The 17163-nt window shown below is 35.8% G+C and overlaps 1 protein-coding gene and 1 pseudogene across 4 annotated transcripts in view; one reads left to right on the top strand and one right to left on the bottom strand.

The window, feature by feature from the left end:
- The window catches only part of NARS2 (asparaginyl-tRNA synthetase 2, mitochondrial), a 127430-nt gene that overhangs the window by 16624 nt on the left and 93643 nt on the right, over positions 1 to 17163 (top strand). For all 4 annotated transcript variants that reach the window (XM_012744523.2, XM_076002345.1, XM_076002344.1 and 1 more), the window contains exon 5: positions 6194 to 6274. In XM_012744523.2, the coding sequence (XP_012599977.2) occupies positions 6194 to 6274 (81 nt within the window). The remainder of the gene's footprint in view (positions 1 to 6193; positions 6275 to 17163) is intronic.
- On the bottom strand, positions 9783 to 10679 carry LOC142870621 (centromere protein K pseudogene; annotated as a pseudogene).

Raw genomic sequence — 17163 nt, 5'->3', positions numbered from 1 at the left:
AAGGTCTTGCTTTATTGCCTAGGCTATTCTCTCAGCTCCTGGCCTCAAGTGATCCTCCCGCCTCAACACTCATTTTGTATTTCTCAAAAAGTATGAGTTTTGTCACCAATTTCCTTGTCTTTTTTTATGGATGGTCCTTACACTGGATTCATTTATTTTAAAATGGCTATGGTACATATCAAGCAATTCACCTTTTTCTTGTAATGTCGTCTTTCTTTCCTCTCATCCTTTATACTATAGTTGCTATGCATTTTACTTTTACCTGTTATAAATCCCATAATTCATTGTTACTATTTTTGGTCAAGCAATTTTTTTAAGGAGATTTAAACAATAAGAAAATGATCTTATATATATTTACCTATGTAGTTACTATTTCTGGGCTCTTCATTTCTTTGTATATATCTTGGTTTCCAACTGATGTAATTTTCTTCCTGCCTGAAGGACTTGCTTTAATATTTCTTGTGATGCAGATCTACTGGTGGTACATTCTTTCAGCTTTTGTATGTATGAAAATGTCTTTATTTCACCTTCAGTTTTGAAAGATATTTTTCCTAGATAGAGAATTCTAGGTTGACAAGTTTTTTCCTTTAAGTACTTTAAAATTGCCGCTCTGCTATCTTCCCATTTGCATTGCTTCCAGTGAGAAATCTTATGTCATCCTTATCTTTGTTCTTCTGTACATATCATTTTTCTTTGGCTGATTTTAAGATTTTATTGCTGTTTTTTAGCAATTTATTTATAATGTGCCTTTGTATAGTTTTCTTTATGATTCTCGTGTTTGAGGTTTGTTGAATTTCTCAGATCTGTGGTTTTATAATTTTCATCTAGTATTTTTAGCCATTATTTCTTCAAAATTTTTTTCTGTTACCTCCCTCTTGGGAACCCATATTATCCATATATTAGGCCACTTGATGATACCGTGTAGCTTAATGATGTTCTTTTATTTTTTTTTTTAATTCTTTTTTCTGTGTGGGTTTCTTTAGGATCATTTCTATTGCTATGTCTTCAGGTTTACTGATCTTTTCTTCAGTGCCTAATTTGCTTTTAATCCCATTCAGTGTATTTTCTGTCTCACACATTATGCATTTCATATCTAGATGTTCAATTTGGGCTGTTTTTTTAATATCTTTTATGTCTGCTTTTTGAACATGGAATACATTTTTAATAAGTGTTTAAAAACTGTTTTTATGTCTTCTAATTCTAACATGTCTATCATTTATGGATCATTTTTGATTGATTCATTAGTCTCTTCTTTATAGGTTATGGTTTCAAACCTGCCTCTTCACATGCCTGCTAATCTTCGGGTGCCAGACATTGTGAATTTTTGCTGGGTGCTGTATATTTATAAAGTTTCTTGAGCTTTGTTCTGGTGTGCAGCTATACTACTTGAAAACTGATCCTTTGGGGTGTTGCTTCTGTGATTTTGTTAGACAGGTGTGGAGCAGTGCTCAATCTAGTATTAATTATTTCCCACTAGTGAGGCAAGGCCTTTCTTAGTATCCAACCTAGTGCCTTGTGAATTATGAGCTTTTTCAGTTTGTGGGAACAGGTCCTGTTTCCAGTGAGTATTTGAGTACTGGGCATGATTTAATCTTTTTAGATGATTCTTTCCCTAGCATTAGATAGTTTTCTCACATGCATGCGCTGATCTACCTCATAATCCAGGGTGTCCCTCTACAGCTCTCTCTCTGTGCAGCTCTCTCCTGTCTGATATTCTGTCCAATGAATTCTAGCCACTTTGGTCTCCTCAGACTCTTAGCTGCACCTTCTCACCTCAGGGAGTCAGCAAGGTTCTGCCTCATTTCCCCTTCCTTGTGCTGGGGCCTGGAAGATCTCAAAGTAGTAAGCTGGGCTCCTGGTAGGGACATGTTCATTTGCCATCTCCCAGAGGGAGGCAGCTTTTATTGCCTGATATCCAGTATCTTGAAAACTATTGTTCACATGGTTTGCTTTTTATTGTTATTTTTGCCTTTTTGGTTGTTTTAGGTGGGAGGGTAAAACTGGTCTCTGTTTCTCCATCTTGGTCATAAATATATATTTTGTATAAAGTAAGCACTAATTTTAAGAAGGAGTTTGTGTTGATCAAGTAGGTTTATCTAATGACAAAAAGGCATTTGTCTCATTTAGCTTTGTTTTCAACCATTTACCTGGGAGGGCCACAGTTTAATGTGGTTGACAAGTGGCCAAGGTGAAGGGACCCTCCTCCTTGTTGATGGGAGGGCCCTAAAGGCAAGGAATTAAATGCAAGCAGATAAATTTCAGTGTCATTCCATGTAGTTTTGGAGCTCTTCTTGTGCTATTCTCCAGATCCAGCTAATTTGCAGAAGCCATACATAGCCTTCCCTTGGGTTATATCCAAATTCATACAAATTCTCTTTGAAGAGCTCTTTTCAGAGTTAATTTCTGGTGAAATAGCCAAAGAATATTATGGCTCTAAGGCATGTACTTTTAATTAAACAAAGGAAAATAAATCACATTATACAATGTCATTCCATTATAGTTTGAAAGGGTCCTTTTATATATGCTCTCATAAACTTTCTTATGCAACTTCCATGTGGCTTTTCAGTAGTGCTTGAACTACACAAACATAAAATTAGTTCAGATCTAAAAATATATGTATATATATTTTGCCATATGGCTTCAACAGCTAATAAAGTGGACCTACTTTAATTCTGAAACAGTTTTATAGATTTTTGACCACTAGGTGGTAGTATTGGCGATCTTTTGACAAGTGAACTTTACCTACTTTATACATTTCTTTATTACTTGAAGATTTTACAGGTATGTAAACAATTAAAAATAAGAGAACAAAATAGAAAAAATTTAAATAGGAAAAATAAGCAAAATAAAGTAAAATTTAAAAAAACATTTAAGTGGTTGAAAATGGGCCTGACACAGTGGCTTATGCCTATAGTCCTAACACTCTGGGAGGCTGAGTTGGAAGGATTACTTGAGCTCAGGAGTGGAGGTTCCAGTGAGCTACAATGACACCACTGCACTGTACCTCGGGTGACAGAGCAAGACTCTGTCTCAAAAAACAAAATAAGTGGTTGGAAATAACTTGAATTTTAGTGCTGTTGGTGATAGTTCCAAGGGTAGACACCTTTCGAGTGCTATAAATTTACTTTTTAATTGTAAAGCCCTGGAGCTGGGCCCCAGGGCTCAGTGGTTGTAATCCCAGCTAATCAAGATGCTATGATTGGGAGCATTCTGGAACCCAGAAGTTCAAGGCTGTAGTGAGCTATGATTGGGCCATTGCACTCCAGCCTGGGCGATAGAGCGACATTCCATCTCTTAAAAATAAATAAATAAATACTTAAAATCCTGGAAAATATAATCCTGATACCTCATTTACTTTTATGTGTGATATTTAGGATTGAATTGTTTAAAGAAATCACTGAAATACTATAGGACATGTGAAGTAATAGTTATATGGTATCTAGTATTTGGTACTATTTCTATAATTTGTTACTTTAGATTCCCTAAAAGATGTTAAGACTTGAAGTACTAAATTCTCATAAATTTCAAATCCATCAATAAAAGTATAGAAATATGGGGGGAAAATAGAAACTCAAACAGTACTTTAAGTTAGGATACTTTAAGGATCTAGAGTTATTTCTTGGTTTGAGCATCAAAAATGTTTTATGTATAACCTGGTTTGCTCACAAAATGGACATACTTGCTATGTGCTAAAACTGGCTATCACGAATCCTCAAGGAATGAGTCGTTTAGAAAAGTCAAGTTTCTTAAATAACTGAGGAATTTTCTCTTTTGGCTACAGTTTTTTCTAAATTCTAGTGGACGTGTTCCTCAAATGGATTACATACTTTCATGTCTTCCTTCTTTGAGCCAAAGGAAAGATTTTGCCCTTTCTAAAGGAGTCAAGGTTCTTCCTCTGAGTTATCAGGGCTTGTTCTCTATATGGCTGTGTTTTCAAAGCCTGCATGTGTGGAATAGTCTTTACCCTTGTGTTGAATGGCCACAGACTGCTGTGCCTTTGAGTTCCTCTGTTGGCTTTTTATGGATTTTTTAAATCTCTTGCTATCACTTTTGTTGCCAATGGCGTGCTTGTGGCTAGCAATTCCGCTCAAGCTCCATTTTTTTGTTGATTCTGATTAAATAATGATAGTTATTTCGGTTTTAAGAGAAAAGAAAATATAGTCCATTGTGGGCCTTAGTATGTGAATTTTATAATTTTGGGATACTCAGAGCCTTATAAATTATTTAGTTCTAGAATGTGTATCAAAATATTTAGATATTTGGAGGCAGTGGATAGAATCTGAAAAATGGGGTGAAAGTGTTTATTTTTATTTTTGGCCTCTTCTCTGACCTTCATTTCTCTAATTAGAAACCCATTAGAAACCCTTTGCTGTGGGATGGTATAAGTATGTGACACTGGAAATCCATTTGAGGCAGGTACTGACAGTATTCCAGCACTCCTTACTATTTACTTTCCTTTTCATCTTTTTACTTCCCTACCCACTTTCACTTTTTTGGACTTTGCACTGATGTATTATTCTTCCTTTGTACTCTCTACTTTATAGCTTTTGGTTATGATATGGACTTTGATAAGCCTTGCTAGCAGCATTAAAGCTTAAAAAGCTGCTAACCCTTCTTGAAAGTTTTAGCATTAGTTAAGTATTAAAAATAATTCCCACTGCCTGTGTATTTTCTTTTTTAAAAAATCTCATACAGTTATTTTCATAAGATTTACAGTGCTGTTTCTTGTGGCATTCGACCAGTTCTAACTTTGGCGATTATGTTTAGCCATTACATTTTTATCCTCCCTCTCCCACTCCCATTCCCCACCCTCATTTCCTTTGGATTTTTCACTTCCTTTCTTTGTTTACTGCACTCATGCTCATAGTTGCCTACATTCATGTGGAATAAATGATTCATGTCCATAATTCTTGGCTCCTAAGAGATAAAAATTTTATGTAGTAATGTTATTGATTACATTTCATTGGTTCTCTATAATGTGCTCTGTGCAGCACCTTTGGGCATATTGCTCTGAGATTTAGTATATATCTGAATACTTTCTGAGACTCTTAAATTATAGATTGAATATTTAATCAATGCACATCATAAGGCAAGCTGTTGACTGAGTACTTTGTATTGTGGCCAGCATACTCAAATTCGGGAAGGGTCATATTTGGGAAACCCCTGGTAATGCACGGAGACATTTTATATTCCACCAAACTTGGCAGAGATGTGTACATATAAATTTATTGTATTGATTTCAAGACCAAAATTTTACATTAAACATATATTATTCTGCTTTTCTATTGTAAATTCACTTTTAGCTACCTCTGCTCCCACCCTGCCGCATCTATACTTCATGTAACGTTTTGCTTACATCCATAGTCAAAATGAAAGAAACATAAAATGAAAGTTGCTGGATCATTTCAATACTACTAGCAACAGCTTTTGTGGTTCACTAATGGAAATAGTCTCAGACTTCTAATCAAAAGGGCTGCAGTTGGGCACCTTAATAATGGAGAGGTTTGTTGCTGCTCAGAATTACTTCAGGCAAAGGAAGTATACTACCTGCGCCATATGGAACGCATTGTGCCATCATTTTAGTGATAGTGACTTCCTAAAAATCATTTATCCCCTTTTTTGCTGTTTATTTATTCAGTCCCTGTTTGTCAGCCCAATTTTTCTCCTTTTTGTGGTTCATTACAATTGAAGTCTCATTGCAAGATAAATTTATATTGATCACCTTGTATTTCCCTAGCAATGTAGGCAACATCATAATGCATTAGCCTTGAGTAAGAGAGAGTGCACTGCTGTGTGTATATTTGTTAAATCACCACCTGTATGTCAGAAAAATGGGAAGAGGAAATAGCACTAGAGAGCATGAAGACCTAGGTTCCAGTCCTGGCTCAGCCACTGACTAGTTAGTTGTGTGACTTTTGGAAAGTCACTGAATCTCCCTGGGCCTCAACTTCCTTACTTTTGAAATGAAGAAGTTGGAGTAATGTTTGAGTCTTTTCCTGATTTAAAATTCTTTGTGCTGCTGTGCATAGTAAAACACTCAACTGATCTTTCAATAGTTTTATATTTAGGGTATCAAGGATGGTTTCGATATGGCATTCTCTAGGTGTGACATTTTAATAATATGAAAACGTGTGTGTTCTTGGAATTGTTTCATATGCAAATATCCTAAGAGTGGCTTCTCTTTTTCTTTCAGGACAGTGGCTTTGTGCATATTCATACCCCAATAATCACATCCAATGACTGTGAGGGGGCTGGAGAACTTTTTCAAGTTGAAGTAAGTTGTGCTTCCTATTTTGAAGGATATATTGCTGTTTCATATTTTTCATCTGAGGGTTTGCTTTAAATTTATTAAGAGTAGTGTGGATAGGAGACCATGGGTAGCACCTGAAATTGTCGATGATAATTCTTGAAAAATATATAGAAAATTCAGATTGCTCTGATTTCCTGTCCTATCAGTCGTATTACTTATACTATGATAGAAAAGAGTGGATTTTTAATTTAGTATTCCATTTATTTTTCTTTTTCTTTTTTGAGACAGAGTCTCGCTCTATGGCCCCAGCTAGAGTACAGTTGCATCATCATAGCTCACTGTAACCTCAAACTCCTAAGCTCAAGCAGTCTTCTCACCTTAACCTCCCAGAGTGCTAGGATTACAGGTGTGAGCCACTGCGCCCGGTGTTTGGTTTTTTTAAGTCATTGTGAGTTGGTGAACTAGAACTGTAGTCCCCAACCCACAGGCCAGGACCAATACCAGTCCATGGCCTATTAGGAACCTGGCCACACAGCAGGAGGTGAGCAAGTGAAGCATCATCTGTATTTACAGCCTCTCCCCATTGTTCGCATCACCACATAAGCTCTGTCTAATGTCAGAGTCTCACAGGAGTGTGAACTCTACTGTAAACTGTGGATGCAAGGGATCTAGGTTGCACTCCTTATGAGAATCTACTGCCTGATGATCTGAGGTGGAGCTGCAAATGCAGATTATCATTAGCAAAGAGGTTTGACTGCACAATAAATGTAATGTGCTTGAATCATCCCCAAAGTATCCTCCCCCCACCCTCCACTCACATACCATCCCCCTCCTACTCCCCACCCTTAGTCTGTGGAAAAATTGTTTTCCATGAAACCAGTCCCTGGTGTCATAAAGGTTGGAGACTGCTGAACTAGAGAATTGTGAAGAAATTAGTAAGGATTTAAAGTTGTTTTTTGTGAAAATTCAACCCCCAGTTAGTATTTTTAAATATGTAAGTCATATTTTAAAAGATAAATAGAAAAGTATACACATGAATATCATTTTCTTTTTTAAAAGTACATCTTCATAAGAAATGATTTATGTCTGTACGCACCAGGAAGACTCTTTAGTTTAATTCTTTGTCTATAAATCATATGTTGAGCCAGGCATTGTTAGCCTGCCGTTATTGCAGATAATTAAAGGAAAAAAAAGAGCTACCAGGTTTTGTTTTTTTTTTACTTATAGGCAGTTCAAGCCTTTCATTTACCAGTTTAACAGCTGTTTAAAATCATCGGCCATTTGTGTAATAATGGACAGAGAGAGTTGTATGTTGATAAATGGTGGTGCTTTTATGTTTCTTTTATTTGTTTACTGATTTCTTTATCCCTAAGAAGTCAAAACTCTTGTTTATACATTTGGTTGAGTCTATCCAATGACATGACCTGTATATAACTGCTTTCTCTGGTTCAGTACTTTCTGGCTCTTAATAGTGATGGCACCTCTTGATATTATTGAGCAAAGTATTCACTGGAAGAAGTTGTCCTGATATATTCAAGTCATTATTCAGAATAATAATCAGATGCTATCTTTCTTCATACATAACTTGTAGAAATCTTGGTGATGATTAGCCTTCTGTAAAAGCAGAATAAAAACGCCTTGTTGAACGTTTAAAGTGGGAGTGTTAGCATCTGTTTATATGAGTTCAAAGAAGGCTGCAAATGACAAAATAAAAATATGTAAATTCTAAAAAAACCTTCTCTTTTAGGTATTTATTTTTTCTTTGTACCTTAACATTCTTCTGAATGTTGAAGTGAAGACTTACCCACTGTAAATACATTTCATAACCCCTTAATCTAAACCACTGAATATTAAAAAATAAATGACTGGGAAGGAAAGGTATAAGTTAAAGGAGGTTTTACAAATAGGAAGTATTAAAGAGACCCAAATTAAACAACTAAAAAAACTTTTAACAAACTTATATAATGATAAATTTGGAAATAACTGGATTGCTACTGGGAAATCCCACAAGGGGCTCTGAGTGATTACATTGTGCATATTTTGGCCTCTAAACAACCCAAGATAAGTTACCAGATAAGTATGAATAAATAAGAAGAGGAAAAAATATATTTCTGAAGCTGAACAAATGTTCTATGTTCATAGAATAAGTGTTCTATGTTCATACTATATTATTTCAGAGCCAAGGAGAGGAATTTTATATGGTGCAATTAGACTTGCCTATGCAGAGTACTATAAAGAGGTGCTTTTGAATTCATTGATCCTAGGTTCCTATAGTTAGGGTCAAGATCAGGTTTTAGCTAATCTGTGCTGTCTGGTTTTTGCGTTAATATGACCTGCTGTCTTTGTTACTTTTTAAAGTTCAACAACTAAGACTTCTGCCCATGTCAACCCTCTGTCCTTTGAAAACAGTACTCCTTCTTATTCCCACCTCACACACTTCTATACTTCCAAGATTTGTTGTGTTAATTTCCTCCTGGCTGCCCATAGAGGCAAAAAGATTTAAATCTTGGCACCCCCTTTTAGGAGGAGTTGGGCTTTCATATTTAAATTCCTGCTTCTTTTAATGGTGCCCTTTTATTCTCTGGGAGTATTGAAGTGTCAGTAAGTACTATATTTAAAGATAAGGTTGCCCAGTATACGCTCAGATTTGAGGGCAGCTTTAAGAGGTCACCTTGAAAAAGCACAGTAAGAACATGCACTTCTAATAGTCTGTTGAGAAGTGAATGCGTGCCCTATCATTTTGTTTTCCTTTCCCTCCTTTCTGTTACCTGCTTTAAGACTTTGGATATTTGTTAAGGTTTAGGGACTACTGAATACATTTTTTTTTTTTTTTTTTACTTTTAGAGAGAATTTTATTTATGGAAAATTCAAAGCATTAACAAAACATCATGAACACAATTTTGTTGCTAATAATTAACAGAATCAAGAATGAATAATATATAATGTCACTTGGTATATAATACAAATTAAAATATAATTTTCATGCTAGCTTTATCCATTAGTTTTTATCCCAATTTTTCACAAATCTAGAAATAAGGCAGTACATATGAAACAAATTTGCTAAATATTTAAAAATTATGCCTTCTCCATGAGATATTACTTCAATTTGAAAACTATCTTCAAATTAAATGACCTTTCCACTATAATTCTTAAAATATAAAGTACCAAATAGAACTCAAAATGCATGAAAGATACTGTTATAAACTTAAAAAGAAATATATTACATTAGTAATATCATAAATTAACAAAAATTTTTCCAAAGAATATTGCATGAGGTAAGGTACATTAAATGTCTTATGTCTAGAATATTATTTACTTGCATTCTTGTCCATACAATTTAAAACACCAAAGCACTGACTAAGAAATGACTATTTAAAAATGAGTAACAGATGGCAACATGTATCATTTAAAGATAAAAGGAAGAGGGACTGTGTGCTTAATTTTCAAATAATGTTCTTTATCCAAATAATGCTGTGTTTCCATTATTCTTGAATTACAATATCCTTTGCTGTGTGAAAAAGAGATCATAATTTTACTGATGGAAAGCTTCTAATCTTATTCGAGTTGGATCTTCTGGATGTCTCAAGGCAATTCCATTACGTAGCAGCAGCTCAATATAAGGTGGCCAAAAGGAATCACTAATTTTGACATACGGATCATGTGGAACATCAAATAATCTATAAGAATCTCTAACATTTCATGAAGTGTTATCAGCTGTGCAGTTGGCTCTTGAATGTTTTTCTTTTTCTTTTTCACATTTCCATCAGGCAGAGGAAAGTGGTCTTCCAGAAACTCACCCAAGGTAATCAAGAGTTTCTTCTTATATTCTCTTATATTAAGCATTTTAGTTTTCAGTTCATTAAAGATTCTTGACTCAGAAAATGGCATGACCTTATTTTTCAATTCATTGTATAGTACATTAAGAGATTCCATTATTTGTTGCTGTTCATCCAACCATTGTTGCTCCCTTTCCAAGTTTTCCTTTAACTTTTCATTCTTTGACTGAATAGTAGATAGTACCATTTCAAGATCGTGTCTCAATTTTTGGAACTCTTCTTTTGCTAAGGTTACCAAAACATCTTCAGTCAGGGGAATTATCTCAGGGGTTTCTTTTTCCCATTGTCTGAGTTCAGCAGTCAAACTTTTCACTTGCATAATTAACAATGATAGCTGAGCGTTTGAATCAGTGAGTGTCTTGGTTCCAATAAGTGATAATTTATTCTGATATTCTTCCATATCTTTCCATATTTCTTCACATTTTTTAACAAGTTCTTCTTCAGTATCCGTAATATCTCCCACATCTGTAGTACTATCTGAATCTAGAGCTTGCTTATTCACTGACATGTTCTTTGTGATTTTCTCAGCCTTATGATTAAAAAAAGCTGTGAAGACTTGGGCAAATCACTTAAACTTTCTGTGCCTCAGTTTCCTTATCTTCGGGGCTAGATCTCCATTTCCTGTGAGCTGCCATTCTGTGCCTCAGTTTCCTTATCTTCAGGGCTAGATCTCCATTTCCTGTGAGCTGCCAGACCCTGCAGTAAGCTTCAACGGTTACGGCGCTCTCTCCGGCCCATCTCTTACCAGTACAAAAGCCTGAATACATTTTAAGAAGTTGCGTTGAAGGCATTCATTTGTTATTTAGTAGGCATTTGATACCATCTGTGTTCAAGATGTTATGCTAAATGTTATGAGGGATATAAAGATGTAGTTGAGGTTCTAGCTTGTAAAGTTGGTGAGTTGGCAGTTGACAAAGGAGCATGCTTTTCATTCAGTCTTGATGTTACTTACAGTATTCCTTGTTTGTATACTTTTTCCTCTTTGTCTTAAGGCCATTGCTGAGTTCCCCAGATTATGTTTGATCTTTATGATTTTGGAACAGCTAGTTTGTCTCTGAAAAGATAAAAGAGATTATGGTAAGAATTGTAGGTTGGGACTGTCATAAGACAAAATTATAACAAATTTAGTTTAAAGATCTTAATTAACTTTTATTTGCCATTCTAGAATCAAGCAACACCTTATTCTATAGAGGAGGTTGGTTTTATAGACAGAAAGAGCTAAGGTGAGCAAAAACAGAAAACAAGAAATGGATTTGTGTTTTCAGAGTTACTTTTCTTGTAAGGTTAAAGCAAAGGGACCTTCCTTATCATGCTTGCTAAAAGTGATCTGTTTGGGGGTTTGGCGGTTATCTCTTGATTTCTTGGAAGGTCAGGTAAAAGATCTTAGTAGCATGAGTAACTCCATTTGGTTTGGAAGATCAGATAACAACTCAGTTTCAGTTTCGTGACTTGTAACTTTAGTATGAGTGACTGGATTTTAGTTTTTATTTAGTCTGGTCTGTTGAGGCTGAGTGCAGAAGCTTAATCTGAAACAGTAACCTCCCGTAATTTTTATTTAACATGACTAAGGATGTTGAGCATCTTTTCATGCATTTATTGACCTTTGAAGAAGGGTCTAAGTCTTTTGTGCATTTTTAATTGGATCATTTTTTTGTTGTTGTTAGAGTTAGTAGAGTTAGTTATAGTTCTTTTATGTATTCTAGAAACAAATCTATCTCTCCCCCAACCCCGAGCAGTGTGAAGCCTCTGATGTTGCCACTCAGGGGGCAGAGACTTGAGAAGGCCCACAATAACCCAGGTGTGGCACTGGTTTTGACAGGGCTTTCTTTGGCTGTCTCTTCCCCATTCATATCCAGCTCTTAAGCTCCAGTAATCACAGACCAACTAAATTCATACTCCTTTATTGGGATAGTTTCCAAAGTCATTGTTTGAGATTTGTTCTGACCTGAAGAGGGCTCTTCCTAGCTCTGTTTTCCAGTTTCTTTCCAGCATACTAGCACATCTACAGTTCAACCTTTATGTCCAGTGAATCTGTCAATCTTCAATTGCTTTTCACCACAACCACCCCTATTTCATTTTCAAGAGTACCCTTCAGTTTGAACTTTTTCATACTCTGTTGCAAATGAAGTCAGTTCCTTTCAGGAGAGATTTGGAACTCTGTTTTATGGCCTGCTTCTCTGCCCAGTCAAAATTTTGGAGCCAGGGCTCTAGTGCTGAATGCAGGGACAATGGATGGTTCTCTTTAAGTGACATCTTGATTTAGGAACTGAGTGTTCAATGGAGCAAGTGGCAGTAGCCACAGGTCTCCTTGGCTTGCCTTTCCTGGCGTGAAATACACACCCCATAAGCTGGGGCAAGAGTAGTCAGGGCTCTAGCATTCTCAGCCTTGTCATGTCCAAAGGAGCCTCCATTCCACTAGTGGAGACTGGGCCAAAAAAGGGAGACTCCACTGGTCAGCCACACTTGCCCAGAACTTAGCTTCAGCAGCAGGTAGCTGTGAGAGAGATGAGAAATGTTGGCATGCTGCCCCTCCTGCTAGAGCCCTGTGTTCTTGGCTGTATCCATCTGGAACTGAGTTTCTGTCATGCTGTGCTGTGGGGGGAGGGGGAAGAAGGAGTGGGCTCAGGTTCAAACACTACAGACTTTCCTTTTCCTTACCAAGTTTTAGTAGATTTTCTAATAGGTGTTTCCTCATTTGGTATATACACTTAGGACTATTTCTAGAGACTTTAAATGGTTGGGTTTTTTAAATTAAAATGTTACTATATTAATATATCTTTCATCAGTTTTCCTGAAGAATAGGTCTAAGGAGCTCCCTACAATGTCATCCCAGAAATGAGAGAGGAAAAAGGCTAGTCACTTTTGGACTACTTTTTACCACTATGGTCCTTAATTTCTTCATTGGTAAAATGTGAATGACTCTATAGGTTGTAAGAATAAATGACATATATGAAAACTTCAAAATTTCTAATCAAAAATAAGGAAAACTTTGTGTACAGGAGCAGGCTAACAGCATATTTCTTTTCCAAACTCTTGTGTGTTCTAGAAAGGGTAACAAGAAGTTACTGGACCTCAGGAATTTGGAAACTTGTAAATTTTTATGGCTAAGTTATTTATTAAGGCACACATCATTTTGGTTCTGTTTGATGTTTTCATTTTTTAATTACTCTTACCTATTTTCTTTTAAACTTTTTAGTGTTGGGCTAACCCAGGTCAAACCTCTTCTCAAAACGACTTTTTTTCAGCTAAATTTAATACTTCCCTTTCTCCAACTCCTGTTTTATTCAGTTGCTATAGCTTGTTTTAACATTCAGTTCTTTAATGGTTTCTTGCACATTTGTTTTGTTTGCCAGTATAGACTGTAAATTCCTTTCAGGGAAGAGCTATATTCTCTACCTGGATCACTTAAATGCTTGTTCATTAATGTTTTCTAAGGGCTATTTTAGCTTTGCAGAACTTTCAGCCTGAAGATTATTTTCTTTCCTGTTGAGTGTATCTGTTTCTGTTATGGAGGTCCAGTTTCTGCATGTGAAAAATACCTGACCCTAGGACTTATCTAGGAAGATAGAAGAGACTCTGAATAAAGTTTGCTCCTAGGCATGGCATGGGCTTTACTCTTCTGTATTCTTTGAATTTTTGATCCTATGCGTGTATTTCTTAAAAAGCAAAAAGGATAATATATGTATAAGGTACACAATTCAAAAGTTAAGGAAGAACATAAAATAAAAAGTCAGCTTCCCTTCCACCCCTGACTCCCAACTAAGCTAGTTCTCCTTCTGGTAGGCAGTCACTGTTATCTGTTTCTTATGTGTTCATCCAGAGGTATTGTATGCTTATACTATAAGAATATACATATCTTTTCATATATTTATTTATTACACAAATGGTAGCTTACTATTCACAATATTAGATACCTTTTTTCATTTATCAGTACCTCTTATTGCTCCTTCCAGTAACCTACTTCATTCTTTTAAAGGTGCACGCTGTTCCAGTATATCAGTACATGTATTTTCATGTATTTAACGTATTCTTTTACTGATGGAGAATTCTTTGGCTAATTAATTTTTTTTTTCTGGAGTATGCTAGTATGCACAGATTAGTATTGGGTCCTATGTTGAGAATTTTGAATTAAAATTATTTTTTAAATTAAAAGGAGTTGGTTCTCAAGAAATATACAGTCATTCTTTACCCAGAAGATAAAGCTGACACATGAAATTATAGATAGAATAATTAAATGTTTAATTGGTTTTTTACCTTTTATATGGATAATTATACAGGATAAGTTATACAGAATTATTATGTCAGATTGTGATTCACTTTTTATGAGTGCTCTAGGAGAGTTTTCTGGCAAAGAAAACTAGATGCTATATTTATCAAAGATGTACACAGGACAAAGTAAACAGTATGGGATCCTTTTTGATACTTCTGTCTTTGATTTTTGTCCCCAACTTAGTCTCTCATTTTCTGCTTCCAAAATTACCCATATTCATACAGGTCCCTTTCAGAAAGTCAAATTGGTAGGAGTTTGAGGAAGGGAGTGGCCCATAGTGAGAAGCAAACAGATATAGTGAATTATTGATGCATATCATTTACTGAATGCAATAATTAGTTCTTTTTTTCTAGTTAATATAAATTGAGTGCATAACATGTGCTGGAGATAAAGTGGTGAACAAAGTACACAGAAGTCTTTTTCCTTGTTGAATGTATATCCTTATAGAAGGAGAGACAAATAAAATATAAAAGAAAATAGGGAGTATATTACTGTCTCCAAAGATAGTTCCCAAGTACACTGTGCTTGCCAGTATTTGCACCCTTCTGTTGTTCCCGTCCACACTTAGTTTGGGTTCTGTGTAACCAATAGAATGTGGTAGAAATGAAATTTCCTTGGCTAGGTAGAAATTTCACAGCTTATGCCTTTTATCTTTTGGAATGTGAGCTCTGGGGGGAAGCCAGTGTCTATATAAGAAAACTGGCTTCCATGAGACCACCATGCTTTGAGTTAGCTCAAACTAGATACATGGGAAGGCTGTATTTAGTAAGACAGATGCCTAGCTAACCCCCAGTTGTTTGAGCCATTCCAGCTAAGGCACCAGATTTGTGGTTAAAGAAGTCATCTTGTGTATCTATTGATAGCTGAATTGAGCCTTCAGAAGATTCCAGTCTCAGCAGCCATTTGACTGTAACCATATAAGAGACCCCTTGCAAGATCAGCCAGCTAAACCCAGGCAACCCACAGAATTGTGAAAGATAGCAATTGGTTATGGCTTTAAGCCACTAAGTTTTAGGATGATTCATTTCTCAGCAATAGATAATCAGAACAGATAGTGAATAGTACTGTGGAGAAAATTAAACTGGGTAAAAGAGGTTAGAGAGAGAGAGAGTGAGTCTAGTGTAAATTGGGCAGACAGGGAAAACCTTACTGAGAAGATGTTAAAACAAAAGTACAATGGATGGGAAGAACATTCCAGTCAGAAGGAACAGCAAGTACAAAGGCTCTGTGGCTAGAGTGGACTAAGGTTTTCAAGAAACAGCCGTGAAAGCCGGGATGGAGAGGGCATAGCAAAAGAGGGGAAGAATAGTGGTATTTGAAGTCAGACAGTTATAGGGATTGGAGTAGGTACAGATTATATATGGCAGTGATGTTCAATTTTATGAGGTGTAACGCTTAAAAAAAAAGTGTTGTAATAACTCCTTTTCTCTCCCTAAATGAAATATAGATAATATAAACTTTTTATGTACTGCATTTAAAAAACGAAATGCTTCCAACTTAATATAAAGAAGAAATAAAATGAAAGTAATACAATTAGTACATTTTATTATATAAATGCTGTGGTCTAGAAGAATATAAGTAGCCTTTATATAGAAATATATAGAGCTGCTGACTTTGGCAGCTATAAATTAGGACTTACACAGGTGTGTTATTGGTGACTCAGATAATACGAACAGTTTGCTATTGGTGATGAGATTTTGTGGAATGGTGACTAATTCTTTTTTTTTTTTTTTTTTTTTGAGACAGAGTCTCACTCTGTTGGCCTGGCTAGAGTGCTGTGGCATCAGCCTAGCTCACAGCAACCTCAAACTCCTAGGCTCAAGCGATCCTTCTGCCTCAGCTTCCCGAGCAGCTGGGACTACAGGCATGTGCCACCATGCCCAGCTAATTTTTCTGTATATTTTTAATTGGACAATTAATTTGTTTCTGTTTTTAGTAGAGACGGGGGTCTCGCTCTTGCTCAGGCTGGTTTCGAACTCCTGACCTCAAGGAGTCCGCCCGCCTTGGCCTCCCAGAGTTCTAGGATTACAGGTGTGAGTCACCGCGCCCAGCCTAATTCTTGATAGAGTTCTATACCAAAGGGAGAACAGCTTTCCCTTGATTTACATGGAGGATGCATTCTGGAAAATTCAGAGTATATTAAAAGAATAAAATAAACCTAATTCACTAACATGAATGTTCCATGGGATATTTGAAACTTGGAGAGTACCCACTAAATTCGAGTATCTCTCCTCAGTTGTGACAACCAGAAACATTCCCACTAGGAACCTGAGATAAAGGACTTTGTAGGCCATTATAAGAACTTTGAATAAGATGGGAAGTCTTCAGAGAGTTCTAAGTAAAGGGATAATGTAAATCACATATTTTAATGAGATTTTAATCCTGTCTGTAGAATGGAGAATGATTTGTTTGGGGAAGTTCAGAAGAAAAGAAACCAGTTAAAAGTCTAATAATATAATCTAGGTAGGCAGACAGTGGTTTAGACCAGAGTTGAAGTGGTAGATCCCAAAATATGGTTGGATTCTGGTTACATTTAGAAGGTTGTTTATGCATAGTGGTACCAGGGTACATTTTTTTGTTTTTATTAGCTTTATTCTTGGCTTGTATTTTCCCAGAAATAGTTATGTTAGCTAGTTCACCTCTGTTAGAGACCTTCAAACTTTTAATATGGAGAGTTTTATAATATTTTTTCTATGAACAGTTTCCATTGTTAATTAAAGTAGAACTGTAGATTTTCCTTTTTTAAAAAAAATGTGAATTTCATGTTGTTAGTCTGGGCATTAGAATTCAATTAAATAGTCATAAAT

The sequence above is a fragment of the Microcebus murinus genome, chromosome 4, assembly GCF_040939455.1.
Source record: "Microcebus murinus isolate Inina chromosome 4, M.murinus_Inina_mat1.0, whole genome shotgun sequence".
NCBI lineage: Eukaryota > Metazoa > Chordata > Mammalia > Primates > Cheirogaleidae > Microcebus > Microcebus murinus.
The sequence above is the reverse complement of the archived record's forward strand: the minus strand, read 5'-3'. Positions and strand labels throughout refer to the sequence as shown.